The sequence below is a fragment of the Fusarium redolens genome (assembly GCF_020744475.1).
Source record: "Fusarium redolens strain MPI-CAGE-AT-0023 chromosome Unknown BKA55scaffold_11, whole genome shotgun sequence".
Classification (NCBI taxonomy): Eukaryota; Fungi; Ascomycota; class Sordariomycetes; order Hypocreales; family Nectriaceae; genus Fusarium; species Fusarium redolens.
The window spans coordinates 1,188,816-1,214,389 of NW_025763674.1; the positions used below are offsets into that span (position 1 = coordinate 1,188,816).

Genomic DNA, 25,574 nt, shown 5'->3' on the forward strand with positions numbered 1-25,574 from the left:
GTCAGTCTATGAAGGCTCGTGCAACAGAAGCCACACCGTTCTTGACCCGATAGACGTTTTGTATGTCCCTAGCTTTTACCGTCACTCCATACAATGCTCACAGACAAAGCCTGCCAACAGCGCTTGGGTTTGTCGGAGACATATTCCCCTCCGCCTCCAACGGCTTTCAACTTTTGGGCGGGTACCTGTTTTAGTTGACAATTGAGGTTACCCGTATACTGGATTTTTGATGCACAGACCGTGAGAACTTATAAAGCACATGATTGGCGAAATACTGATGCTGCGAATGTAATGCTGGGACATCGCTTCGATCCTGGCTGTAATTGCGTATTCTCTTCCACTACTGCTAGACGAAAGACCTAGATAGATCAAATGAATACAATTCCTTAGGTCACTGAACTGTTCGCACTGAGAGATTATCTTTTTTTACCGAAGGCATCACCAAAGCAGCTCAGGTCACAGCCTGTCTCACCATTTGAGTCTTCTGGTCATTGAGACGGCTATCAACAGAGCTTGGCGGGTCAACCCAACCCTCACGGAAAAGGCAAACGGCCTCCTCAAATAGAAAAAGCAAATCTATTGGCAGATTATTAATTAACCTCTTACAAGTTTGCTCTATCCCTGCTTACTCGGCGACCAACATCAAATCACGTGTCGTTCTCCTTTTGTACCTTCAACCAACAACCAACAACCTCACCCTTTATTTATTCCTTCTACCCTGCATGGATCCTACCGAGCGTTTGCCAACTGAGATCTTGAGGAGGATCATCTGGAATCTTCCAAAGTCATATCATCAAGGCATAATATGCGGACTACGGTGGAAAAAAACAATACGGCTCAGCGCACTTGCAACAGTATCACGGCGTTGGCAACAACTCATCGAACCATTCCTATTCAAGGACCTACAATTAAGAATAGAAAAGGTCCTGGAATCCAAGTGTGTCACATGCCTGACACCACAAAGACTCTCGTACGTTCGAAAAGTCACGGTGAAGTGCGTTCTTGCCAGCCATGTATGCAAACGACCGAAGCGATTCATGCAAAGCCCTGGAGACTGTGACTTTCGTCAACATCATCCGAACGATGAACGTGAATTTAATGACTTTGTCGAGAGGGTTTTCGGGATTCTTGAAGATCTTCCACGTCGGGAAAAGCCCTACGTGGAGATGGTCTTTGAGATGTCCTATAGCCCATTCCGCGTCACATTCACGCAGAAAGGAATGCAGCACATGGAGCTTTATGACGCGTGGAAGAATTTCCCAGAACTCCCTATGATATCAATCTTTAGAGCATGCGGATCTACTGATACACCTACTTTTACACCTGGGGATATGTGTCGACTTGCAAGTAAGATGCCACGGTTGGAGAAGTTTGGGGTGAGGGCAATAGAAAACATACGAGATTATGTCTACGGGGAAGCTGCGATAAGAAACAGTAAGACTGCTTCCTTATTATTGGTACTAGTCCCAGCTAACAATATTGTAGGCCTTGCACAGTCTTTGCATTTGATACCAATGTCTGTGCAAACGTTGCTTATTGACTACCAGCGCGAGAGGATACCAGATCAGACTTATAATCCTCCAAGTATCACCCCTGCTGAGTCAAATGAGGATGTTCTCTCCGAAGCAGTACGACGACTCGCCCAGAGAGACGGCATTCAAGAGATTACCCTTCTTGCAAGCGTCGACAGCACCATATTCCAACCTTCAACAGAAATTTCTTGCTGGCCGACCCTCGAGAGTTTCACACTTGCCTTTTGTGACGTTCTTCCTTCCGGTGAATGGGTAGTCACCGGTGAAAATCCTTTATCACCAGAAGAAGAAGAGTATCAACGACAAGAGTTCCGTGAAGGGATGGTTGATGGAGATTATTGCCCTCCAGGCTGCGAGATAGAAAACAGATTCAAATCTCGCATGGAAGAAGAAATCATGTATCGTTTTGTCCTGGCGGCGGCACAGGCTGTTTGTCATATGCCCAAGATGAGAAAACTCTCGGTTCGACATGTTTTCGATCCTAGTGACTTTGAAGAAGATATCTCGCGTGCGGGTTTTAGTTTCAGCACGGTAACGGGATGCAATACGGGTCTGATAGTTCTTGGGAAGACAGACGTACCTGTGCTCAGTCACGAGGTATTGGAAGCTTGGAGAACAGCTACGAATGTTCATGGTGTCGTGTTTGATCGGTGTCTTACAAATGAGTTGGATGTTGCGGGGAGGTATGCCAAAGAGTTTGGATCCGAGTTTCAGTGGGATGATCAGGATGTTTATTTGTTCTAAGTCATGGATAGAAGCACAAGGGAGACAGATCATCAGCAATCATTGCTTCATGTCAATTGCCTTTACACTTGAGTACAGAGGTTGTACAAATCTACAAGTAATAAAGCACCAAAGTACTAGTTGTTAGAAATTGTCAAGCAGGCCACCCCAGCATTCCGGAAAGCAAAATAATAATATACATTGATATAAAGTTGTGAAAAAGAGCAAAAGAATGGTTCCGCCCGGGTTCGAACCGGGGACCTTCTCGGTGTGAGCGAGATGCCATAACCAACTAGACCACGAAACCGAGGTTTTCAGGAATGGCTTCCTATTGGATGCCAGATTCAGAACTCATTTCTGCCTATATCCTCGACAAACCCATGCCCTTCCTCATAATTCTTTTCTTAGACGTGGTAATTACTTCGACACCACGTTTTGGTAATGTTGTATGAAGGAGCGGGCCAATGATAGGGACTTCACTAGTTACACTCAAATCGCACTCCTCGTGTTATACCACACGGCGTTCTTTAGTTATAACACCCTCCTAAATTCTCACAGAACGCTTCTCTAACTTGCGCAACTCATCACCCAAGAAACCTTTTCTTAGAGTCAGCTGCCTATTGAGTCACAAAGAAGGTTCATGACAAAGGCTCGCTGTTTGTGGTTCAAGAGAAGGTTGATGCATACAACGTTTAAAAGATAACCTTTTGCATTCAACTTATGTGGCCTCTCCCAGAACTTGGATAAGCTTTCTCAAGAAAAGATCTATGAAACACTCCCCCATCCGTCTTCCAGACTCCTACAAGCTTCCTCTTTTTAAATAACTCACTCCACTACTTTACCGCCTTCTCACGAACGCAACAATGGCTATTACCTCCAACAACACTCCTTCAACTGAAGGTCCAGCACCATCTCCGTCCAATGCCCGTGGTGTTGAGGAGTCTGTACTAAAATCTGCTGGAGAAACCAAAACAGACAAATCAACCGGTTCGACCGTTTTCCACTTGAAGGCCGCCTGGATTACTGGGGCAATAGACATATCCTTGACAGCAGGCGACCCTGGCATCATATTGCTGTTTTCCTTACCCGTCTTGGCTCTGGTGATCATTTTGGCGACTTTAGGGTGATCCACCGGGATTGGCCATCTGGGGGAGTGGCAATTAAGGTACACCGAAGTTGTATTCACCTAGCGATATGAGTAAGGCGTACTCCTGCATGCGCCCTGAAGTATTTCGGACTATCACCAACTTCACGACCTCCTCGACACCTATACGCTTTTACCGTCCCTTTTTGCAAGACTCGAGGAGGAGTACCTTGGAATATCAATATTAGACTTACCAGCAAAGGCAGTCCAGTATTTCCTTTGTACCCTTCATCCTTAAAGGGGGTGAACAGAATCCTCCACCTTACGAACCCACGACATGACGCTGTGAAAATAGGGGTCAAAGGCAAAAACATGACATCAGAAGCACCAGAAGATTCGCGAAAATGCCCAGCCTTGAATGGACTCGCTTACTAGACTCCTTTTTTCTCTGGCTCGCGTCTACCTTAAGACAGTCAAGTCATGTGCAGTGCTGGAAGGTTTTATTTCTTTACATTACAAACTCAAAAAAAGGATTCTTTATGAAGTAAATGACTGAGGCTACCACAACGGTCAAATTAGAGCGGCTATTGGCTGACCCTGTGCGGTTACACAAGGAAGATCCTTACATGATTGGCTAGCAGTGAACGTCTCCAATCCCATACCATTTCGGCCAGCCTGAACCTAGCCTAATCGAATTCTATTATCTTCAAATATGTGATCGTGACTCTTCAAATTATGAACTCGATTACTGAAGTTTAAAGTTGCTATTAATTCTGTAAGAACCCTGACTAGTTACTAAAAGTAACTACTTCTCTTCCGTGTTGACACTCTTTCTTTATCATCGCTTTGACATGACAAAGATCATCGGTTATTTTATTTCTCAACTTTGACATTGAATTCATGTAGCTCGATTCTGGTCTGCCACCGCCCTGAAGCGCTTAGCCATAAAGATTAACACCCCACCCAAAAAGAGTGAAGCACCAGCAAAGATCTGTGCACCTAGATAATGGCCCCCAGAACGTCTAATAATCATGCCGGCAATAGGCGGCCCAGTAAGAGTTGCAATACTATTCGTCGTAAATATCATACCCATTCTGACACCTGTCTTGTGCACATCTGTTGTCAAATCTGATAGAGCTGGAGGGAACAAACTCATGGATGCTCCAGCGACAATGCCATAGACACTAGCCCATGCGTACAAGCCCCCTTCTGTGGATACCGCAGGCCATGTGAATAGACAAATTGATGAGATGGATACGACAGGTATGAGGACCGTGATGCTTCCGAAGTGATGTGCGATGGCGTTGGGGAGTGAACGGCCTATGATTCCGACACCGTTGACAACGAGAAGGACATTCAATGCAGCTGAGTATGTGAGAGGCTTGTCCAATTGTGAAACTGCAAAAGAAGCAAGGTAGTAGAACGGGAAAAATGTTCCCCAAAATGTCTATTGCCGTTAGTATGCTTTTACGCTTTCCCAATACCATAGACTTACGAAGAAAATCCCGATTGCAAAGAAGAAGTACCCCTTTTCCTTGAACGACGCTATATCAACCCACGGACCCGACTGCCTCGGTGGTATTCTAGGTCTCAGGAGTAAGTTCGCCATGATCAACGTGATCAGCTGCACCAACCCCATAGCTCTAACAGTCCAAGGAAAACCAATCTTCCCAAGCAGCTGACGAGCCATAGATGGAAATATCAACCCTCCTGTGGCACTTCCTGTAGCAGTGATTCCAAAAGCCAACGCTCTTCTCCTCTTGAAGTATGTAGAAACAACAGCAAGGCTGGGAGTAAACATCAGACCATTACCTAGTCCTGTGCAGAGACCTTGTGATAGGAGGAGTTGCCAGAATGTAGTGCTGAGAGAAGTCATGAAGACACCGAGACAGGTAAGTAGTGTGCCTGCAGCGAATGTGATGCGGAAATAACCGGCATCTGTGAGACGACCGGAGAGGGTTCCCATGAAGAATAGTGCGGATATTTGGACTGATCCTATCCAGGAGATTTGGCTCGCTGGGTTATCGAGGTGAGTTGTGTAGTAAGTTTGGAAGACGCCAAATGAGCTATTATATCCCCTTTCAGAGCCTCAGTCTCAGTTGCATGCATAAAAATCAACCTTTACATACCATGAGTTCAGCATAACTATATGCCCAGCAATGGCTACCAAAACGTTAGTGCTGCATTTAGTCCCATTTCTAAAAAAGCTTACCTGAAGCCCAGGCCCAAAATCCACCATCGGGTGGAGGTCCAGGGTCATTGTACACAACCGAAGTGCGACTCAGGACACGATCCAAGACAGATAGACCACGCTGTTGTTGAGTATAGCCATCTTCAGAAATGTCGCCTTCATTGTTTTTCGAATCAAACTCGATATTATTACAACCATCCCAGACTCTTTCGCCAGTAAATGGCTGTTTCTGTTCTTCTCCAGATTTGATAGATTCATCGCTTCCCTGAAAAGGCGGTTTGGTTTTGTCTTTGTATTCGTGCGATGATAGATGTGGGAATGTCATTTCCGTGAGTGGGTAAGATGAAGGGGGTCACAAGTGGCGGCTGTTTCAAACGAGAGGTCCCCAAAGGCTTGTAGAAAAAAGGATTTTTTTTTGAAATATTAAGAGAAGAATCAAGCTAACTTCGAGCCTTCTTATTACATCTCTTGTCGCACTAACTCATTTTTCAAATGATGCTGTAGCCGAGCATAGCCAGGAAATCGTCCGTGGAAATCATCCGAACTCGATAGCCTCGAGCGCCAAGGCACAAAATGGTCCGAAAACTAAAAGTGACGCGGAGTATTTTTTAATGGCACCGTACTCTTCATATTAAATATCTATATTTCTATAGTTTCCATAATCTTTTGAAAATTGATATATTGACAACATTCTTATTCCTCGTTACTAGACAGCACTCAAGTTTTACCACAGCTCATTACTCAACAGCCATGTTTTTAATTGGTCAATCTGCCAGCAGGTGCAGGGATTACAACGACGACAAAAGATAGTGTGTCTTGCAAAGATGTCTTCGAAACTATTGTATTGTGACCCGAAGCCGCTTGTATCACTCAACCTGGAAGAAGACTTTTCTTGGATGAGGACAAGGCAGATGAACTTAAAATAACTGGCATTGATTTTTTATCAGTGAACAAATGGTGGAATTCAAACAAAGAAATAGACATAGAAATGCAATTACCCCTATTTCGAGACAAAGAAACTTACTTTTAGGGCACTTTGTTGAGATGACTGATCTATTTTGGACACCTTAGGCCAATGCCAATAAAACGTGAACCAAAGTAGTAGTGTTTAGAATCATTTTCAAGGGCTTCAGATATGCTTTAGAAGTAAGTACTGATGACTTAAAGGTTGATGAGTTAGGAAGAAGCATTGAGTTGGGCAGAGCCTGGGAATATATCTATTTCCACATTCTGCGACGGCTTAGGTGCCTGATTCTGCTTACAAACAGGAGGGACCCCTAAAAGCAGAGAATCTGATCTATCATGAGCATAAGCACGGTCATGACCACCAGCCTCGCATAACCTAAGGGCGGTGACGGTGGTCTAGAAGACCAATCCCTGTTCACTCGTCGCCAAGCAGGCTAGTTACAAGACAACTCCCTATTGTCAAACGCAGTGCATGGCTCTTTCGCAAGCTAATGTCAATATGCTTATGATAGCGAGAACCTGTGGCTTCCTGAATGCCTCGCTTGGCGGATGGCTAGCTGTAAGATTGGTACGTGAAGGCGGCGGACGGCAAGTTGCAAGACTACTCTCTGTTACCAAACGCAGTTAACAGCTCCAGAAGCAAGCTAACGTCCATCTGCCTATGAGACCGGGCACCGGTGGCTATCCGAAGGCCTCGCTGTAGAGCGAGATGAGGGATTGCTAGCTCCAAAGCCATTCCCTATTGTCAAACGTAGTTCCTGGCTTCAGAAGTAAGCTAACGCCAATATGTTTATGATAATCAGGCACAGGTGGCTCTCCGATTGCCCTGCGATAAAGCAAGGTGATGGGGTGACAGATGGCTAGCTGCGCAGGGATTCTCCAGATCGAAGCTACAAGATCAAAGGTTCATGAGTTACAGTGGGAATTTATCCTAGAATAAGGTACCGCTAATAGTACATAACGAAGATCGGGTACTTTTAGGATCACGTTGATATACAGTAAAGTGTTGTAGCTAAACTGACATCCAATGGATCAATGGGTTAAAAGCTAGCAAATACAATCTATCTGCCTTCTCGTCCCGTGAGGGATTGCCAAACGCAGTTCCGGGTTCCTGAAGAAATCTAATGTCAATATGCTGATGATTTCGCGTACCGGTGGCTTTATAAAAGCTGAGTTATTCGCAGAAACCAACCTGCTGATTCTCCACTCTGCAATATGATAGATGATCGGCTGCAAGGTAGGTCTGTTGTCAAACAAAATCTGGGCCAAGCAATAGTTAACGCTTGCTGGCTGATAATACTGGCAACCGCGGTTTGTTGACGGCAATTTCTAAACAGTTCTCTCTTCATTTCCCCCCACTCCAGAAACCCTGGTTGGTGGGTGGCTATAGCCTACCTGGACTCCAACTTGGGTTCTGTGGTAACACAACAGCCCGTTCTGGCTGAATGACCAATCACCATATGGTGATAATGTAATCGATGAGCAAGAAATGGATAAAGAGCAGTGACACAAGAGAAATGATGGAGTCATAGACGCGCGCAATACCAAGAATGCCCTGGAATGGAGGAGTTTGTAGCAAATAAACAGACAGGCGAAACGATCAAGATATGCTGAGTTCCGTGCCAAAACAAAGAGAACCACCACCTTTCAGCTTCCCCGTTTGAATAAATGTAAAATTCCACGGTCAACTTCATTTTGATGGTAATAAAAAGTGAAACGCAGTGGTTGAACAAAGCGCAGACAGAGAGAGCAATGACCGCCCGACCCAAGCCAATTGGCACCCCCCCATTTCTCATCTCATCTTCCTTTTCGCAAACCATCTTGTTAGCTCTTGTCATATTTTGTTTATCCTTAGAAATTGATGTTCTGAACGTGTTGTCACCAGCCCATTTTTGAGAATTATCGCGCGGATGGCAGACTCCCCCCTCTGGCATTTCCTGCACTGTTCCTGGGCTCTCCCCTTTCATCAATTACGGTACTGTTCTGTTCGCAGGCTCTTCCCTTTGAGAATTACTGCACGGTTGACAGACTCTTCTTCTTTCAATTACTGCGCTATTCCTGGAATGTCCCTCTTTGACGATTGCTGCGCTATTTCTGGACTCTCCTTCTTTGGCAATGGCCCCGAATGCTCTAACAGTCAATGTGTTTCAACAAACAAAGTGAAGCATATAAACACGTCCCATGCCTTGTTTTCCTTATCCATCAATACCTCAACCCATTCAAACCCCTGTGACCTTGACGCTCAAGATACACAACACATACCGTTGCGAACCCACAAATCTTGTCATACCTCAGCTGAAACCGCTCCCGGACTGTGAAGGCCCCAAGCTCGAGTGTTTCATTGACGACATCACGACCTGCGACTTCAAACTTCTCGGACTTCTCGGCGGTGGGTGTCATTCCCTTGTTTGGAAGGCCGAAATCAATGGCAAAGTCTATGCCATCAAGATGGTAAGTGTATCATTCAATTCCCCTCTTCCATTTCTTTATTTTCTAATCATCATTCAGTTCTTTCATCTCGAGGCACACGAGCCAAGCTTCCTCATGGACGGCCTTGACGACGATCCTCAAGACTCAGACGAACCCGACCCCCTGAACGATATGTCTCAGTCGACGATCGATAGCCTCCGTCTCCATACATCCTCGTTCTATAACGAATGCCGTGTCTTTGGGCGTCTGAAGGAGCTGGGTCGCGAGGACCTTGCTATCAAGGGCTATGGCTACCTGCAATTTTATCTCAACGACGACAAGGTCCGGCAACATTTCCTACCATTTGGAGACGGCGCAAGAAGACATCTCGCTTTTCTCGGGAACAAAGACCCCACCGATGTAGATGTGATCCGCCGCACCTTGCAGCATGACGATCTCCGCATACCCATGATGGCCATTGTCAAAGAGTGGGTGCACCCTGTCGAGGGAGACCGGACGTCACGGGAATCGGTCAAGAGAGACATGGGATACCGGCCTCGATAGCTGCGCAATCTTCGAGAGCTGCACAAGTCAGGCATCGTAATTCGAGATCTCAAGTGGCAGCAGTACCTGAACGGACAGCTGGCAGACTTTAGTTTCGCCTGGACCATCCCGCACATCTTCGGTCCAGAGAGCGGCCTCCGACCCCGCTGGAGCTTCGAGAGCATGGCGGCGTGGGATCTCAAGTGCTTCCAAGAGATTCTCGACGACTTTTGCAGGGAAGTGTAAAGGTTAGTGCCGCGTCTGAAGAGACATAACCTCGTGGCACTGCGAAACGACAAGGTGTACGAAAGCCTTCGATCCAGGCCTCAGATGTACGGGCCCTTCCTGCCCATGCTCGTCTACGACGCCGATTGTCAGCCCATGAAGTATCGCCCGCCCTTTGACCCTGCCAAGTTCAATTGGCGGGCTGTCCAGAAGACAACAAAGAATGGTGCCACCGGGCGCGTCACAAGACAAAGGCGCCTCAAAGAAGACCGCTAGGAGAAGCGTCAAAGAAGAGAATGAGAACAAGATGACACGGGGCGCGAACAAGACAAGACCTGAATGCGTTTTCATTCTGCTAGCTACTCGCGATGTTTAATACCATTTGATATTTAATAGAGATAGAATACATACTCTGAATTTATTGCCCCGCACGTTGATCTATCAGAAACCTCAACAGCCCTCTCTGCAACACACACGGTGCCGCACAACCATGATCCTCACCCTCAAACTCCCAGCACCAAACATTTCTCACGTGAGGCGACTCTTCCATCCTTGCCACCAAAGCCAAAGCATTATCCCTCATTTTTCGCAGCGTCGCGCCCTTCTGTTTCTTCTCAAACTTCTCATCCGACTCGCCGGGTAATTGAATCAACGTCTGCTCCGCCCCACCAAACATGACCAACAACCTTGGCGCACGACCAGTCAAAGGGTCGCGCTCATTGAAGCGCTGTTCTTGATCACGAACAATACTGCAATTATTGAACCAAATGGAGGGACTTGCAGCGATGAAAGTATCGAAGGACTCTGGGTTCGTGAATAGCGCGTTGAGAGTGAAAAGACCGCCGTAGGAGTGACCGAACAGAGCTTTAGGGCCTGCTCCCAGAGGTACATTCGGGAAGAGAGTGTTTTCGATATACGGTTGGATATCGTTCTTGATGATATCCAGAAAATCCGACGCACCGCCGAAAGGACCAAGCGATGGTTTCCCATCCGGTCCAGGGGGGATATCATAAACCCCATCTGAAGACGAAGGTGTCAAGTCCCCATTCCGACGCTTGTCAAAAACGCAAGTTCTGTTAGGATACCCAACAGCTACAAGAACAGCTCTCGTCTGATGCGTAAACTCCAATCTTCGCGCGATGTCCGTCGCAGTAAAAAAGTACGCATTTCCATCAACGATGTACCTAACCCACGTTAATCCACCATCTATATTTTCGGTGAGGCTTTTCTTACACAGTGGAGACGATCGTATCGTCATTCACTGGAGCGCGATCATTCCAACAAAGAGGCCAGGATACCTGGATAAGATAATCACCTCTTCGTGTTGGGAATAAAAGTTGGCATGAGTTATGCGCGTTGGCGCTTTCGAGAGCTACTGGGACGAGAGTCATGATCAAGATGTTGAGGGGAGAATCAGGTGATGGAGATGAAGATGCGGCTGATGTCTGATGATCAGATAAGATTAGATAAGCGAATGAGAACATCGTGAGTGGAGCTGCGGTAATAAGTTTGCATATCCCAATAACTTTGTGCTTGCATAATATTATGCAGCATGACACAGAGTAAAACCTCAGGGTTTTAATTCAGTATATACTTGGTACCGTTGCAATATTGACGCGGCGGAGATGCATCCCAAGCTTTGTTTATAATGCCGTAGCAATGGAATTGAATTGACTACCCTATAATCCTCCATTCATTCACAGCTTCCACAGCTTCATGGTAATCACAACACCAATCATCCCATTCATCCATGATTGCAGGGGACGAGAATTTCGAGAGCCAAGTTCGCCGCACCCCTCATTATCAATTGCTTTCGTCACATTTCTAAGCCAGGTGCGGCGCCGACAGTCACATATGTAGCTACTAATGCCTTTGGTCCATCATATTACTGAGTGTCGAGGCGGACTTACATGCCGACAGATAGCCAATTGGAACGCTCATCGATAGCGCAGTCTTATAAGTATCCAGCGATGGTAACATTCATCGTCTTGGGTTATGATCAATTGTGTAAGGTTGGGTAGCTTAACAACACTCCAATTCACGGGATGACCTGTCATTTTTGGCGTAGAAAATCTGTCTATTAGAACAATTGGCCCGTCGAGGCCGATTGACAAAGGTAGGCACTTACAGTAGACTCTATATCCTCTCTGACTCTCAACCTTTCACTAGAGTTTGTCATTGTACGCTACCTAAGACATAGACAAAGGGTTAAACTTCGTGACCGTATTTGAGCTTGATGAAGAAAATAAAATTGATAGCGCCCTTACCATGCATCATATCAGAAGTCAGTCAATAAACATACGAACAAAGCAGACTGTGACCTAGCATGACCTTGAAGGCTGAAGTCTGGTGTTCTAATTGAACCATGAACCAGTCAGTACTTGACATGAATGGGCAACTCAGAGTGATCCAATTTTTACTCTCCATTTCACCCGACTAGTCATGGCGCATAAGAACCGCTTCAAGTCCAGAGACAGGCTAACAAAAAGGCAAGACCACTAAACTCCAAGCAAATCGGAAGTCAGGGCATTGCCTGTATCTCTACTAGCAGATATTCCGTTGCTCCAATAAGAGAAGGCGAATAATTCTTATATCGCGTATTTCAGCGAAACGAAAGTCATGGCGAGGAAGTACGGATGAGGTCAGGTTCAGATGATGGGCTGGGGAAATGTTGATCAAATAACATTAGATGATCTAACGAGAACGTCGTGAGTGGAGTCGGATAATATTTTGTGGATGAATAAGAAAGTGGTGTGACAGATTAGAGATTGTGATTGGGAGAATTGAGCCTCAATTGAATTTGGAGTTTTATGCTGCTAGTTGGGGAAATACCCCAGATCTTCATTGATCACCGCGAAGGAACACTGCAGTAGTTCATCTTGTAAATAACGCGTTTAATTGATCTCGGGTATTAATTCCGCTCTTAAAGACAACTAACCAGCCACCAATTGATTGCTATCAACACTTGTACCAACTGCGTCATAAAGCACCCGCCCACCCACGGCTCACGAAGCCGAGTCTCGCCCATGTGGTATAAGTGATTGGTGCCTTTTAGTTCCCTGCCTCGAGGCATGTACCTTGCATGTGATGCAGACATTTCACGACAGCACAAGAGAACGGTGCTAGTGTACTCCGTAGTGTCGGTTAAAAGAATATTCACATCACATCCAATCGTCTTGCACATGTGCTTGATCCGTCCCGTGCACGTGGGCCCTGTTTATCTGCCGTGGGGGCCGTCGATCCTTGTCTTTTCCCTAACCCGTATTCAGAATAGCACAACAACTCGAGGGCTGGGTCTGCCGTGTATGAATACGTCGCTCCCGTAGGTGGGCGGGCTTGTTTAAAAGTCGGGCCATCTGCACCCTGTCTACCTCTGTCCCTTCTTTCTCAGCTCCTGTACGTTATTCATTATTCAGTCTCAGGACTTCATTCACGACAGTTACTGTTTTATCGGCAAAGTGGGAGTCGGGACAGCATGGATCACAAAACATCCCACTTGCCGACATGGCAAGAGAACAACAAAACCACGAGCGAAAAAGCTGGTCTCGCTGCAGACCATGAATCATCGGCTCTTTTAAACGACAAGACGCAGAATCAACAAACGATGCAGCTGCGACAAATCTTTGCTAATCGCCTAATGCCCGTCGCGTTCGCTCTCCCGTGGGTGATGGGAATGTTGATTTCCTGGATCCCATTTATCAAGATCTCTCTTTACAACGCCCCCGATTTCCTGTACGTTCATCACCAAGGTCGCATTAAACCGTGTCTAATGATTGCAGTATTCTCGCAGCTCTCATCAGCACCCTCGAAGTTCTCAGCATCGTCGTAGTCTTCATCTTCACATCCCTCCGCCCCTCAACACTCGAAACCGAACCTGGTCCCAGCATGACTCTGAAAGAGAAATTCTTCCGCGCCTGGTTCTGGTTTCTCTTCATCAGTCCTTTCGTCACAGGAACAATGGTTGTTTTGATGGCAAGCGACATTTCATGCGATCCGGAAGATGATCTAGACATGCATCAACCAATCTGTCAAGTTGGCATTAGACTCATTAAAGCGACTGCTTTATGCCGCGCTGGAATTATGTACGTCTCCTCAATTCAATTACCTCTTGCTCAATTAACTAATATCTTATCAGCGCGACATTTCTCTTTGCTACTTCTTCATATTTGGAACAACGACCTACGAAGCGATGCACCGACTCCGCATGATGTTTTAAAAATCTATGGCGTCATGATCTCTGTACAACGATACCCCTGAAAGCATTAAAAATACATTAAATAGAACCAACCATCTATTAAAGAATAAAGCTTATCCCAGTTTCAAGATTCCTATACCGAAAACTTTCGGCGCCACTCAAGATTATTTGATGACGCTCGGTTTGTCCTTAGTGCACTGCTTGAGTGTATTTAGTGCTATCTAAAGTGTTGATTCAGTGCTCGGATGTCGCTCAAGCATTATGATTGAAATGACGCCACGTCCAAGGGCCTTCCGATTATTCTCCCTCCCGAGATACCCTCTTTCCGATTCTATTCTTCTTATCGAGTCAGTGATTGCGTCGCTTGTGTCGTTTACACTGCTTGCGTTGCTTTGCGTGGTTATACAGCCCGCATCTCCCACTTTCCGGCAGTTGTCGTAAGCATTTCGTGTCGCACTGCAATTCAATCCAAACTCTGTTTTAAGCATAAGCCTCCGCATTCACGTTACAGTGAACTTTGGTATGCAACTTGATTCCTTAACAAAAAATGCAAACCGGCTCGCGTGCACTTTTTCTATAGCTAGCTAGACCGAGCAATCGACTGTGCCCCTTTGCGACATGTTGAAAGGTCCTTTTGCTAAACTCATTCAAGATGCGAATTTTTGTTCGGCTGCTTCCGTAGCCGTAGCGGGTTGGCGCTACGCCTGATTGAATCTTATCTTCCGTCTTCCGAGGTTAATGCCTTGGCTTGGATCCCTGCTGCAGGTCTCATTTTATGCATTGCACAGGGACTGGGGATTGGTTAGACTTTGCAGTCAGCGCTGAATCAGCGCAGTTCGGGACAAACGAATGCAGAATATTTACAAGCAGTCTATACTGTATATAAACATATTCATTCAATAGGTGAATAAATAGAATCATGATTGTTTATGCCTAGACTTGAATGAGAACAGAATTGCGTTATTGGTCTTGTCTTATACTTGGCTTACGTAGATATCACCGTAAATAATTGGATATCTAACATCATGTGCAATAGCATTCCACAAATAATTTACTTGGCGTTATCTGCCTGAATCTGACGACGAATATGCAATCAAGAAAATACACGTTGCAAGCCAATCGCTGATAAAGGTTATTGGTAAACAACTGAAAGGCCCCCAATACTATATGTCGGGAACGTCAAAATAGGCATATCGGGCCGCTCGCTAATGAAGTGTTGTTCGTCTGATTTGTAGATTTTCTTGTGTAACGCTGGCTGACCAAGTTGGCGGCTGAAAAAATAGAGAATTGTCATAAAAACTAATCCCTGTACTCCATTCTATATGCAAGTATACGCCAAATGAGTTGTATCCAGTAGCAAAGGCAAAAAAAGAAAAGTCGATCCAATCGAAACAATGCTTCCTCCTGGTTCCCAGTAACCAATCCCTCTATATGCAAATGCAGTTCCCTTTCTATCGCAGCCCAATCTTTTGACCAATCGCAAAATAAATCCAATCAAAACAATGCCTTTCCTACTCCTGAACAGCCAACCCATTCCGTCTCGTCTCAACAACCGACAAAAACTTGTCAAAAGCATTCTTATCCTTCTCCTTCTCCTCCCAACTAACATCCAAAAATTCCCTCCCATCACCAGCACCATCAGTATAAGTATACATCCCAGGCTCCCTATGTTCCACATACGGGAAAACAGCGCCATAATTCTGAACAGCCTCAGACCCATACCGTCGTATTCCAGTACCCGCAGTAAGAGGCGCAGGACACTCAAAGTGCTGATGGCTAGTATTTGTAAACGGTTGAAAAATAGCCTCGTGGTCTTCTTCGACATACTCATAAAAGTCTCCCTCGTAGGTCGGATCAATTGCTTTCCAGGCTCCGTCGTCTAAGCACCAGCCTTGTCCAACCTTGAAGACCCGGAGGTTGGGCATGGATCTGGCCCAGTGCTCAAAGAGGTGATGCCAGCGGGTATGTGTCTGGAAAGTTGTACCCTCACGCCAGTCGTTGTTTTCTACCCCTTGGGCGTAGTGACCCTCATTAGAGAGCTCATGAGCCTCTTCTTGACAACACGAAACCATGGTGGAGCTTGCATCACGCGCCCGATTGCGATCCGAATGCAAAACAGTGCACTCATCGAGATAAAGCTTCTCGATGCCAAGGGACCCTAGCCACTCAACCTGCCACCACTCACTGAACTCAAAGTGTCCCAACGCGAGCACCTTGAGATTGGGCAGATCATTGACACCAATCAGGCGGAAGTCCATGTTGGGAAGCCATCCCCATGGGGTAGAAGAAAACAGGGACAGGACCTGGAGATTGCTGGCGATGTTTGGAGTAAGCACTATATCGAGAAGGTCGTTGTGGATATTTTGCTTGGACTGTGCTGTCGTAGAGAGGAGTTCATCCTCAGGTACGTTGAGACGCAGGTCCTTTAGAGTTCCCGAGTTCATGACAGCCTGGAAAGCAGGCAACGCTTTGAGACCACTGACATCGAAAATATTCGAGATCGTCAGAGTCTTGATAGGAAGTGGAGTCCCGGCCTGATCTGGTGGGTGACACTCCTCACGGGCGCGTCGGGATAACTGACGGTCTTTCTTCCAAGTCCCCGCCAGACATTGAAACAGTGTCTTCAGAACACTCGACTGTGTATTACAGGGGATGTGGTAGCTATCGAGCTCCGGACGTATGTTTAGAGTGTCGAGTCTAGGAAACATTGAAATGAAAGGGACAGCTTGGAAGAACTTTTCTGTGAGCTCCCAGCGTTTCTCCCTGGCACAGAATCCTGTCCAAGTATCGCACGTGACTTCCCGAACATGACATCTCAGATGCTCAGTCATAGCGATGTCAATGAAACGTTGTGGCTCATTTCCATAAGCGCGGAAACGAATGGCGCGGAAGATGATTGGGGTGATGATGCGGCTGAAAGTGCGATTGACGAGGCGAAGATCAATGAGGGAATATTTGTATATGTATCCCAAGATCTGAACCATGAGTTCTTCAGGGAGGGTGGAGAGAGAAGGAGTACACATGATGATGAAGAATATGTGAAGATGTGAAATGAGGTTGAAAATGAGGTTGGGCTTGAAGTTGGTGAGTCGTCCGCGGAGATGAGATGTTTGTAGTTGGTGTTGAGAGATAAGACGACAGGTGGGTCAAGTCAAATCAAGTCAGGTCGTCGGAGATATAAAGGAGGAAAAGAAATATGGGAGGACTCCAGAGGGGACAGGGGGATTTTATAGCCAGAAGAACGAAGGTAATTTTTAATTTTGATGAGAGTTTGGTTTCTGAGTTCGTTAACAAGATAAGAGAATTCAGAGAGTGACCTGGTATGAAATTGCCTGTTGACGTGGCGAGTCACAAGGTTTCAAAACTTGAGACTTATTTTTAAACAGTAAAGTGATATTTAAAGTACAATTTTATAGGGCCTTGTATCGGTGTTGTGATCTGGGGAGGTGGTAACCTGAAGGTTAACTTAGAAGTGTCAAGGTTTTAGATTGAAGGCTCGGGAGTGGGGTGAAGCTATGAGTCAACCAACAACTTTAACAAGACAAACCAATGAAAAGAATAATAAATCAAACACAATAACGAGAGTCTTCACGAAAAAATAGTTTTAAACATCTGGCTATATTTCAAAAGCTCCTCTTATCCAATGATGTGTCATATTCACTTCCAACAACTCTATCCTCCCTGATTGGCTCAATCATCCTTCGTCCAATGATACTTCGCAGCAGGATGATCAGCAGGCGGTCTAGCAACACCCTTCTTCCCATAAACATTCTCTCTATACGTCCCCCCATCCACAGCATAATCCTCCCAAAACAATCCCCTCTCCCTCAAAACCGGCAACAAATCCGAAATAACCTCCTCAAAACTCGCCGGCATAAGAGCATACGCCAGATTGAACCCATCAACGTCAGCTTCGTTGACCCACCTCTCCATCTCATCTGCAATGCGCTCTGGTGTTCCTGCAACTGTAGCGCCTAAACCACCGACTTTGATGTGGTTCGCGACAGTGTGCTTTGTCCAAGCTTTTACTCCTGGTATGCTTTTTGACCATGATTCCACGGCTGAGCGAATCGCGTTTGATTCAACGTACCGTAATTCCTCATCATCGCCATACTGCGCAAGATCAATACCCGTCCAACCCCCAAACAACGCCAGCGCACCATCCTCAGATCCATAACTAACAAACTCTTTATACTTCGCATCAGCCTCCTCCTGCGTCTTTCCAATGATTGGACAAAACATAGCCAGGAACTTAATAGCCTTAGGATCACGACCAAACTGCTCTTTCGCCAGAGTTCTGATCTCAGCTATGTTTTTCGCTACCGTGACGGGGCTGTGGCCTGCGACGAAAATAGCCTCTGCATGTTTCGCGGCAAAGTTCTTTCCGGCTTTGGAAGTACCCGCTTGGAGAATCAGAGGTGTGCGTTGGGGTGAGGGTTGGCAGATGTGAGGGCCTGGGACGGTGTAGTATTTTCCCTCGTGGTTGATTAGACGGACTAGGGAGGGGTCTGTGTAGATGCCTTTTTCACGGTCGAGTTTGACGGCGTCGTCTCTCCAGGATGATTGCCTAAATTTGTGAGTAAAAATTCAAATCAAGATGGTGAGTCACGTACCAAAGCTTGTAAGTTACGTCGACGTATTCTTCAGCAATAGCATATCTCTCATCGTGGCTCGGCTGCTCCGTGTGCCCGAGGTTTCGAGCAGCAGAATCAAGATATCCTGTAACAATGTTCCAGCCAAGTCTTCCACCAGTTAGATGGTCCACAGTGCTGAGTCTGCGGGCAAGATGATAAGGCTGCTCATAAGTAGTAGCGACGGTTACACCAAAACCAATATTTTTAGTGGCTGCTGCCATAGCTGGCACAGTCGCAAGGGGTTCATTAACAGGCCACTGTGCGCCTGAAATGATGGCAGGGTCTGGGTTGCGAGGACCTTTGTAGACATCATAAGATCCCTATAATATGAGTGATATGTCATGTAATTCATGAGAGTAACTCACAAGAACATCAGCGATAAAAATGCCGTGAAACTTTCCCTTCTCAAGAAGTTGAGCTAATTTTACCCAATGACTGATATTATTAAAGTCCCATGATTTATCATCGGGATGTCTCCAAAGACCAGGTGATTGATGACCACTGCATGATTCAACGAAAGCGTTGATAATGAGCTGCTTCTTGGCCTTGGGGGCCTCTTGTGATTCAGACATTTTGACTGCGATATGCCTGCGAAGAATGAGTGAGAATGAGGGGCAACGAATGAGGTAATATTAGTGATTGACATTTTCGGTGAGTATAATACTGATATAAGTGACATGTGAGATTCAAAAGTGTTGCGCAATCGAGGGACTCGAATCGCGTGCTTGCGGAGATGGTGGGGCTAGATTCGCGTACCTTGAGATCTACTTGTATCAATTGCCGATATCAGATGGTGTGACGAGACTCAACACTAATTTCGGATAAATGGATGTAATATAAATGCCACTCATAAGTAATATCGCAGGGGTTAACTGTGTAACCTGAATAAATTAGTTTAGCTTACTTGAAACAACTCTATGTCGAAGACTTCCATATTGGGCAATTCTCATGTGATACAACAGACACGGGCCGTGTCTCTTTTCTTTTTTCTATAGGAAATACCGAGTACCCGGGACTCGCTCGGTAAGCAATTGCCGAGATAAGCGTAGATCATGCTGCTCCAGAATTGCAAGATTTACATATCATATCTCATCATTTTAGGGCGAAACACGCCAGAGCCTTGTAACTCCCCTCAGGGAGCGAGAAAACTTCTGGCCTCAAGGCAGCGTGCCAAAAGTAACTAGTCTAATATCTACTAAATATACACTAAATTTACTTAAGTCTTTTTGTCATGTAGGATAGTTTTGCCTCCCTAGATCCCGAACTAACTAGGATTGAAAAACGACAGGGAAACGGAACAGGGAGGGAGACAAAAACATAGGCACAGAATTATGTCTATAGGCTATGTTCCTGCGGCCGTGTAACTAAGTTCTGTATGGTAATTATAAGCTCTCAGCCACAGGTCTCAACTGCAAATAACACCAAGTGAGCACGGTGGGTTTGACTATTAATAGACCACCTTCTAATAACCACCAATATCATGTGCTCTATGGTTTGAAGGCTCCTCCGTACATCCAATCGCCCGAATCCGGGGTGTTCAAGTTCATTGAAAGTAAATCCGCCGTAGAGACGCTCGTGGCTGAAGAGGAGCCCGGCCCCAGAAATTCATCAGCGAATGCTGTCGTTGGAAATTTGGCGATACACTCTGAGAAAACGTCAATTTCTAGTGCGGCATGTATTAGTACATAGGGCTGAGAGGTGAATGGGAGAGGTAAATATTAGAGCAGAGGGGGCCCGAGATGAAGGGAAAGGGGCGGGCACTGGGCAGCACCAACTGGGACAATCTATTTCGGCAGCGTACCTTCGTATGCGTCCCAAGTAAACTGCTCACGCGACATATCTGCATCCTGAGGCCTGACAGTGTTAGGGCCAGCAAGACCTGGGCCACTCTCTTGTTCCTCCAACCCTAGCCTGAGGCTCAGATGATCAATCGCCCGCCTAGCTTCCCTCGACACGGTCGTCGAGTGCAGCCAGAGAGGATACGCGTTACGTAGCAGATTATGAATCTTTGCACCCATACTTTTATCTAGAGAAACGTCCGGTCGTGTCTTGGCCAGCTGTACATAGTAGCAGAGAATGCTCACGCCCAGCAAAAAGACTGCCCGCGGCCGCGAGGACAGGAGCATCCATCGCGCCCACCTCGCGGGATAAAGCAGTCCATCTCCCTGCGTCTCCTCTAGCACTATCTGCTGGAATTCCAGAATCTTAATGGCTGCCTGGACACAGGCGTTGCGTGAGTACTGGTAGCGTGGCTGGGTATACGGCGGTGCGAGATACTTCCGGTGAAGCCAGATGGTCAGTCTCTGTATGGCGAGCTGGAGTAAAACACGATGCATGACGATCTCAGGCGCCACCATGAAGGATTGGCTGAGAGGCTGCCATTTGAAGATTGGCGGCAGCGAAGCCTCAGCTTCTTGCAGTTTCCGGTCAAGTTCCATGATCTCCGTGTACGGGTGCTCTTTGGTGTCGTTGATGAGGTCGTTTACCAGCCCCATCATCTTGTCTATCCTCCCCTTGGCCAAGCTGTACAACACGGGTGTGACCTCCGTCTCGGGACGCGAAGGGGGTAGCTCGATGGTAGTCTCGTCGAAATCTGTATCTAGCAAGTTACGCGGCTCAGCTGTGTCGTACTGCTGCGATTTGAGCACACATGGCAGTGCCATCTGGCTCGAAAGACGAAGATCCACCTGCACAATGACAGCCCACACGCGCCGCCGCATCTCACCAGCAAATGGAGAAATGCTGGGGAAGTTCTGCGGTTCTCGGTGATAGCCCTGACTCAAGGCGAGCTGCACGATGATGCCTTGTACAAGCCACAGCCCGATCTCAGCCTCCTGGGACATGAACGACTCACAGATGAGATAATTAATCAAGGTTTCTAGTATGTGTTCCCCGCCTCTGGTGTACTGGCCTAGGATAAGGCTGTGAAGTGTCTGTTCCCGGAACACGCGCACTCTTTCTTGAGTTTCAGGATCTTCTGGGTCATCGATCGAGTGTTGACATAGCGTAGCAACGCACAGTACGCTAAATAAGAGCCCAATCCAGCTGCACGGCATTGCTGATGGCTCCTGCCAGAACTTCTCATACTATCAAGGCGGTAACTGTCAGCCACGATGAGAGAATCAGGAACTAAGCAGAAGAAGGGGTACAGAGAGGGGGGGACAGGGGTAACACTGGGAAGGAGATGTATATAGGCTGCAGCAAGCACCATACCTCTCGGAGAAAATGTCCGCTGTGAAGTATGCTTGGTACAACACCTTGTGTGTTAAAGTACCTCGCAACCATACGATCCACAACAGGCCTTGCCGGGATCGAAGCAAGAAGGTCAGCTTTTGTGGTATGAACTGGCTCATATAGCAGTCTAGGCCCCGGGCCTTGGAGGAGTACATGGTCGTTGGTGGCCAGAATCCTGGCCTCTTCCTCCTCCTCGTAGTGGTCTCTAAGCTCCGAGATACTATCGAGGACGGCGGCCCAGTGAACGCTCCCGACGTAGCTGGCACCGAGACCATGTGAGTGCAGACGCATGCTGCCGGGCTCTGAGGGCCCAGGGGAGTCGGCACTGTCCTTGTTATGCGATATAGACGCATGCTTTAGAGCTGGCACAAGCGTGTCCTCGTCGGGAGATGCTAGTGGACCCGTAGAGACACTCTGTGGCGACGTGGTATGGAACGAATGCTCTCGAACGAGGCCATCAGGACAATCAACCGTAGTCTTCTGTTGCTGCGCAAGTAGTGAACGAACGAGCTCCTCTAGCTGCTGGATACGATCACCAACGCTAACTTTGCTCTTGCTCTTGCTTGGCCCTCCTAACTCGTAAGTGCAGGATAAGCCGATTCCCCTATTTGTGCATGTCTTACATGGCAGCTGACGGTCACATCGCACCCTAGATTGCTATCCGTTAGTCTCAGGGCTGTTTCTACCGCAAGTGAGTGATTCTACTTTCGGTTCCTGCAGAAGGTACATGACAGCAGCGGCTTTTCTCGCCGACGATCCCGCAGTTGCGGTAGCGAGTCTGTAGCGGACTGCTGATGGGGCGGGATTGGCGTTCCGGTATAGGCAGGTGGCTCTAAATGATCCATTAAAGGCAAGCTTTAGCTTCTATGCTATAATAAAGCGAGTTCTCGGTAACTGCAAGCAGAGGTTGGAGATGGGGTGCTCGACGGAGCAAGGTGGCAGGTGTCAGGACAGGAACGGAGCTATTGACGGGAGCAATCGACGGAGCATTTAACGGAGCATTTAACTGGGACGGGGCAAACGTAAGCGCCCCATATTGTGCTTCCGGCCTGACTTGACCTGTCACAACGGTTCAAGTGGGGCTGATATAGAGGGCCTATTAGAGACTTGGGGGGTATTGTCAGGGCAGTCTGAATTAGCTGAAAATTGCAGATTTTGTAAGCCTAATACTTGCCGCGAGTGGTATCTGTTCTTGTATTGATTTCATCTCCATGTTCTTCGAACTTATCTGTTGCCGCTAATAAATAAACCGACTAACGACGGAGCAAATCCGGGGCAAAGCACGGCGACCCGGCATGGCCAACTACTACATAAGTTTACCTTTGAAACCACTTCCAAAGTTTCGTTTCTTCTATTCCGATATTATTTCACTTGATTTCTGACAAGGCCATCACCGAGCGAGAGACAAGAAAGCATAATTGCCTGGGAATTTGGGCAGCTTACTCCTTGCCCACCGGCTTCACACTACACCACACAAGACTGCAGATATCTAGCAATTATGGCGAAAAGTCAAGTCGAGAGCGATAAAACAGTTTGCAATCACGAAACAAGCACCATGGTAAGCTTCGATGGTGCCGTTCAAGGCAATTTCATCGGTGAAGAGGATTCGACTATCGACAAGCAGGGAGACTCATCCGCAGGTGAAACGAACTCTAACGATGTCAAGGCTACAAACTTGAGCAAAGATGTCGAGAAGAGTACCATAACAACTCCTACACCGAACCCGAATATCGTCGACTGGTCTGGTCCCAAAGACCCTGAAAATCCACGCAACTGGTCCAAAGCCTACAAGTTGACCAACGTAATAGTCATCAGCCTCTCCGTCCTATACACCAATCTCGCAACCACCATGTTCGCGCCCGGCGCCGCAATAATGCAGCGCGAATTCGGCTTCAGGAGCAGTACTGTTGAAGTCCTGACCATCACCATGGCATCACTCGGCTTTGCCCTCGGCCAGTTATTCATACCCCCTATGTCTGAGGTCTTTGGCCGCATGCCCATCTACCGCACAAGCTCTGTCTTCTACATGGGGTTTACGGCTGGTTGTGCGCGCAGCACTAATGTTGCCGAGTTTCTGGTCTTTCGTCTGTTGACTGGCATGGCTGCTGCGTCGTATATGTCGACGGGTGGCGGTACGGTCGCTGACCTTTTGCCAAAGGAGGAGAGGGGTGTTGCTATGGCTATTTTCACTGCTGGACCGCTCTTTGGTCCTGTATGTTTCCCTTTCAGGATCTTTGAGGAAGAATCCAGCTAACAATGAGACGAGGTCCTTGGTCCTATTGTGGGAGGATTTGTTGTTGAGAATCTCGGATGGAGATGGTGCTTTTATCTGATTCTGATGCTTGTAAGCATTGCCCCTTTTCCTCCTTGACTAACGCAGGCTAACAGATAATATTCCCACTAGGCTGGCGCAGTCACCCTAATCACCTTTTTATTCATGCACGAGACGAGCTCTATCAACATACTGAAGTCCAAGACCGCTAGACTTCGTAAAGAGACAGGCAATCCGAACCTCTGCGCCGCCGGCGATGAGCAGACCCCAATCAAGCAGCTTGTGCTACACGCCCTGACCCGACCCATGAAATTCCTCTCCACATCGCCCATCGTCGCTCTAATCTCACTCTACATCGCCTTCAACTTCGGCGTAACAATGCTCCTCTTCGCCACATTTCCAACCGTTTACGAGAACACTTATCATTGGAGCGTCAGTGTCTCCGGCCTGGCATACATCGGTGTCGGCATCGGCTGCGCCATAGGTGTCATCACCTTTGCCAAGCTCAGCGATCGTCTGCTAAAGGCTGAAGGGGGAAGCTACCGCGCAGAACGGCGCCTGATCATGATGATGTTTGTCTCCCCAATGTTCCCAATTGGCCTGTTCATCTACGGTTGGACCACTGAGTACAAGGTACACTGGGTCGTGCCCATCATCGGCACCGCTATCTGTGGACCCGGGGCCGTGATAATCAATTCGTCGTCGCAGACGTACATCATCGACATCTTTGGGCCTCAAGCAGCGGCATCTGCGCTTGCGGCGATTACACTGCTTCGCAATCTGACGGGAGCTTTTCTGCCGCTTGCCGCACCGACACTCTATGCTGACCTGGGTCTGGGCTGGGGAAATAGTGTGTTGGCCTTCATCACTGTTGGTTTTATACCTGTGCCAATTTACTTTTACTTGCGAGGCGAATCCCTTCGGAAAGGGTTCCCTGTCGAAATCTGAACTGAAAGAATTGTGCCCCTACCTTAGTTGGCAATCTTATTACCTGCTAGGAAGTAGATAGTCATGGTTTCTTGGTTACTCCTTTTATAGACGGTTTTTATATTTATTTTCCTCTTCTTAATCCAATATATTTACGCACTATCTGCTGCGTCTCCTTATCTATCAGACTCTAATATGGTGGAACTAACACAAGGGATATAACTATTATTTTATTTGAAAACTTGGATAAAAGAAAACATCTTTATTTATTCAACACTGCAATAAAGTATTAATAAGTAAGTACGATAGAAATACCTTCATTTCAGCATTTCATTGGTGACCACTAAGACATGGCCATCCATACCCGCACGGGTACCCGTGCAAATAAAGTCACACGGGTACCCGTGCAAATAAGATATCATCACATCAGTAACCCCGATTGTTTAAAAATGCCTTATATAAGCAAATTGAAGCCAATTGACCGCTTAAGACCCTATTTTTTACATATCCTAGATCCAGTTATCTTTATTAACCTAATTCTCTATCAATTGGCACTCCACTTGCCCTATTTGTAATAAATCAAGCTCTTAAAGTCTTCCCTAATAATGCTCTCCCCCTAGAAGCCGTTTTTAGCTCACA

At 46.9% G+C, this 25,574-nt stretch overlaps 10 protein-coding genes and 1 non-coding gene across 11 annotated transcripts; 4 read left to right on the top strand and 7 right to left on the bottom strand.

Annotated features, from left to right (window-relative positions):
• Nucleotides 1-946: 946 nt before the first annotated feature.
• On the top strand, nucleotides 947-2,294 carry BKA55DRAFT_704272 (uncharacterized protein; the record flags this gene model as incomplete). Its single annotated transcript, XM_046200639.1, has 3 exons — nucleotides 947-970; nucleotides 1,032-1,434; nucleotides 1,486-2,294. 3 exons carry the CDS (start codon nucleotides 947-949, stop codon nucleotides 2,274-2,276), a joined length of 1,218 nt encoding a protein of 405 aa, XP_046047633.1. The 3' UTR covers nucleotides 2,277-2,294.
• Nucleotides 2,295-2,488: 194 nt separating this feature from the next.
• BKA55DRAFT_t201 lies at nucleotides 2,489-2,562 on the bottom strand. Its single transcript has one exon. It is a non-coding gene; the product is annotated as a tRNA-Val (tRNA).
• A 531-nt stretch (nucleotides 2,563-3,093) lies between these two features.
• On the bottom strand, nucleotides 3,094-4,004 carry BKA55DRAFT_541315 (uncharacterized protein; the record flags this gene model as incomplete). The annotated part of the gene is made up of 4 exons (XM_046190370.1): nucleotides 3,094-3,441; nucleotides 3,594-3,682; nucleotides 3,772-3,802; nucleotides 3,966-4,004. The coding sequence occupies 4 exons, from the start codon at nucleotides 4,002-4,004 to the stop codon at nucleotides 3,094-3,096; spliced, it is 507 nt and encodes a 168-aa protein (XP_046047634.1).
• Nucleotides 4,005-4,058: 54 nt separating this feature from the next.
• BKA55DRAFT_573865 (major facilitator superfamily domain-containing protein) lies at nucleotides 4,059-5,968 on the bottom strand. The gene is made up of 4 exons (XM_046193240.1): nucleotides 5,552-5,968; nucleotides 5,469-5,502; nucleotides 4,835-5,417; nucleotides 4,059-4,786 (listed from the first exon to the last, which is right to left on the bottom strand). The coding sequence occupies exons 1-4, from the start codon at nucleotides 5,853-5,855 to the stop codon at nucleotides 4,238-4,240; spliced, it is 1,470 nt and encodes a 489-aa protein (XP_046047635.1). The 5' UTR covers nucleotides 5,856-5,968; the 3' UTR covers nucleotides 4,059-4,237.
• Nucleotides 5,969-8,677: 2,709 nt separating this feature from the next.
• On the top strand, nucleotides 8,678-9,694 carry BKA55DRAFT_692218 (uncharacterized protein; the record flags this gene model as incomplete). The annotated part of the gene is made up of 3 exons (XM_046199752.1): nucleotides 8,678-8,947; nucleotides 9,005-9,397; nucleotides 9,470-9,694. The coding sequence occupies 3 exons, from the start codon at nucleotides 8,678-8,680 to the stop codon at nucleotides 9,692-9,694; spliced, it is 888 nt and encodes a 295-aa protein (XP_046047636.1).
• A 397-nt stretch (nucleotides 9,695-10,091) lies between these two features.
• On the bottom strand, nucleotides 10,092-11,064 carry BKA55DRAFT_692219 (Alpha/Beta hydrolase protein; the record flags this gene model as incomplete). The annotated part of the gene is made up of 2 exons (XM_046199753.1): nucleotides 10,092-10,857; nucleotides 10,907-11,064. The coding sequence occupies 2 exons, from the start codon at nucleotides 11,062-11,064 to the stop codon at nucleotides 10,092-10,094; spliced, it is 924 nt and encodes a 307-aa protein (XP_046047637.1).
• Nucleotides 11,065-12,896: 1,832 nt separating this feature from the next.
• BKA55DRAFT_573869 (uncharacterized protein) lies at nucleotides 12,897-13,963 on the top strand. Its single transcript, XM_046193241.1, has 3 exons — nucleotides 12,897-13,405; nucleotides 13,453-13,755; nucleotides 13,809-13,963. The coding sequence occupies exons 1-3, from the start codon at nucleotides 13,149-13,151 to the stop codon at nucleotides 13,879-13,881; spliced, it is 633 nt and encodes a 210-aa protein (XP_046047638.1). The 5' UTR covers nucleotides 12,897-13,148; the 3' UTR covers nucleotides 13,882-13,963.
• A 1,145-nt stretch (nucleotides 13,964-15,108) lies between these two features.
• On the bottom strand, nucleotides 15,109-17,341 carry BKA55DRAFT_573871 (uncharacterized protein). The gene has a single exon (XM_046193242.1). The coding sequence runs from the start codon at nucleotides 16,889-16,891 to the stop codon at nucleotides 15,380-15,382; it is 1,512 nt and encodes a 503-aa protein (XP_046047639.1). The 5' UTR covers nucleotides 16,892-17,341; the 3' UTR covers nucleotides 15,109-15,379.
• A 217-nt stretch (nucleotides 17,342-17,558) lies between these two features.
• Nucleotides 17,559-19,074, bottom strand: BKA55DRAFT_515953 (luciferase-like domain-containing protein; the record flags this gene model as incomplete). The annotated part of the gene is made up of 3 exons (XM_046188047.1): nucleotides 17,559-18,435; nucleotides 18,482-18,822; nucleotides 18,868-19,074. 3 exons carry the CDS (start codon nucleotides 19,072-19,074, stop codon nucleotides 17,559-17,561), a joined length of 1,425 nt encoding a protein of 474 aa, XP_046047640.1.
• Nucleotides 19,075-19,989: 915 nt separating this feature from the next.
• BKA55DRAFT_595542 (uncharacterized protein) lies at nucleotides 19,990-22,465 on the bottom strand (the record flags this gene model as incomplete). The annotated part of the gene is made up of 5 exons (XM_046195820.1): nucleotides 19,990-20,165; nucleotides 20,304-21,588; nucleotides 21,716-22,251; nucleotides 22,283-22,340; nucleotides 22,442-22,465. The coding sequence occupies 5 exons, from the start codon at nucleotides 22,463-22,465 to the stop codon at nucleotides 19,990-19,992; spliced, it is 2,079 nt and encodes a 692-aa protein (XP_046047641.1).
• Nucleotides 22,466-22,901: 436 nt separating this feature from the next.
• On the top strand, nucleotides 22,902-24,956 carry BKA55DRAFT_647440 (major facilitator superfamily domain-containing protein; the record flags this gene model as incomplete). Its single annotated transcript, XM_046197229.1, has 3 exons — nucleotides 22,902-23,948; nucleotides 24,003-24,080; nucleotides 24,141-24,956. Exons 1-3 carry the CDS (start codon nucleotides 23,235-23,237, stop codon nucleotides 24,954-24,956), a joined length of 1,608 nt encoding a protein of 535 aa, XP_046047642.1. The 5' UTR covers nucleotides 22,902-23,234.
• Between the last annotated feature and the right edge of the window lie 618 nt (nucleotides 24,957-25,574).

Excerpts from the sequence above, each read along its gene's own strand:
- BKA55DRAFT_573865 (XM_046193240.1), bottom strand. The coding sequence starts at position 5,855 with ATGACATTCCCACATCTATCATCGCACGAATACAAAGACAAAACCAAA. Across the intron at positions 5,418-5,468 it reads ATAGTTATGCTGAACTCATG|GGGATATAATAGCTCATTTG; the intron begins GTATGTAAAGGT and ends AGGCTCTGAAAG. Across the intron at positions 4,787-4,834 it reads TTGCAATCGGGATTTTCTTC|ACATTTTGGGGAACATTTTT; the intron begins GTAAGTCTATGG and ends TAACGGCAATAG.
- BKA55DRAFT_573869 (XM_046193241.1), top strand. The coding sequence starts at position 13,149 with ATGGATCACAAAACATCCCACTTGCCGACATGGCAAGAGAACAACAAA. Across the intron at positions 13,406-13,452 it reads TACAACGCCCCCGATTTCCT|TATTCTCGCAGCTCTCATCA; the intron begins GTACGTTCATCA and ends TAATGATTGCAG. Across the intron at positions 13,756-13,808 it reads TTATGCCGCGCTGGAATTAT|CGCGACATTTCTCTTTGCTA; the intron begins GTACGTCTCCTC and ends ATATCTTATCAG.
- BKA55DRAFT_573871 (XM_046193242.1), bottom strand. The coding sequence starts at position 16,891 with ATGTGTACTCCTTCTCTCTCCACCCTCCCTGAAGAACTCATGGTTCAG.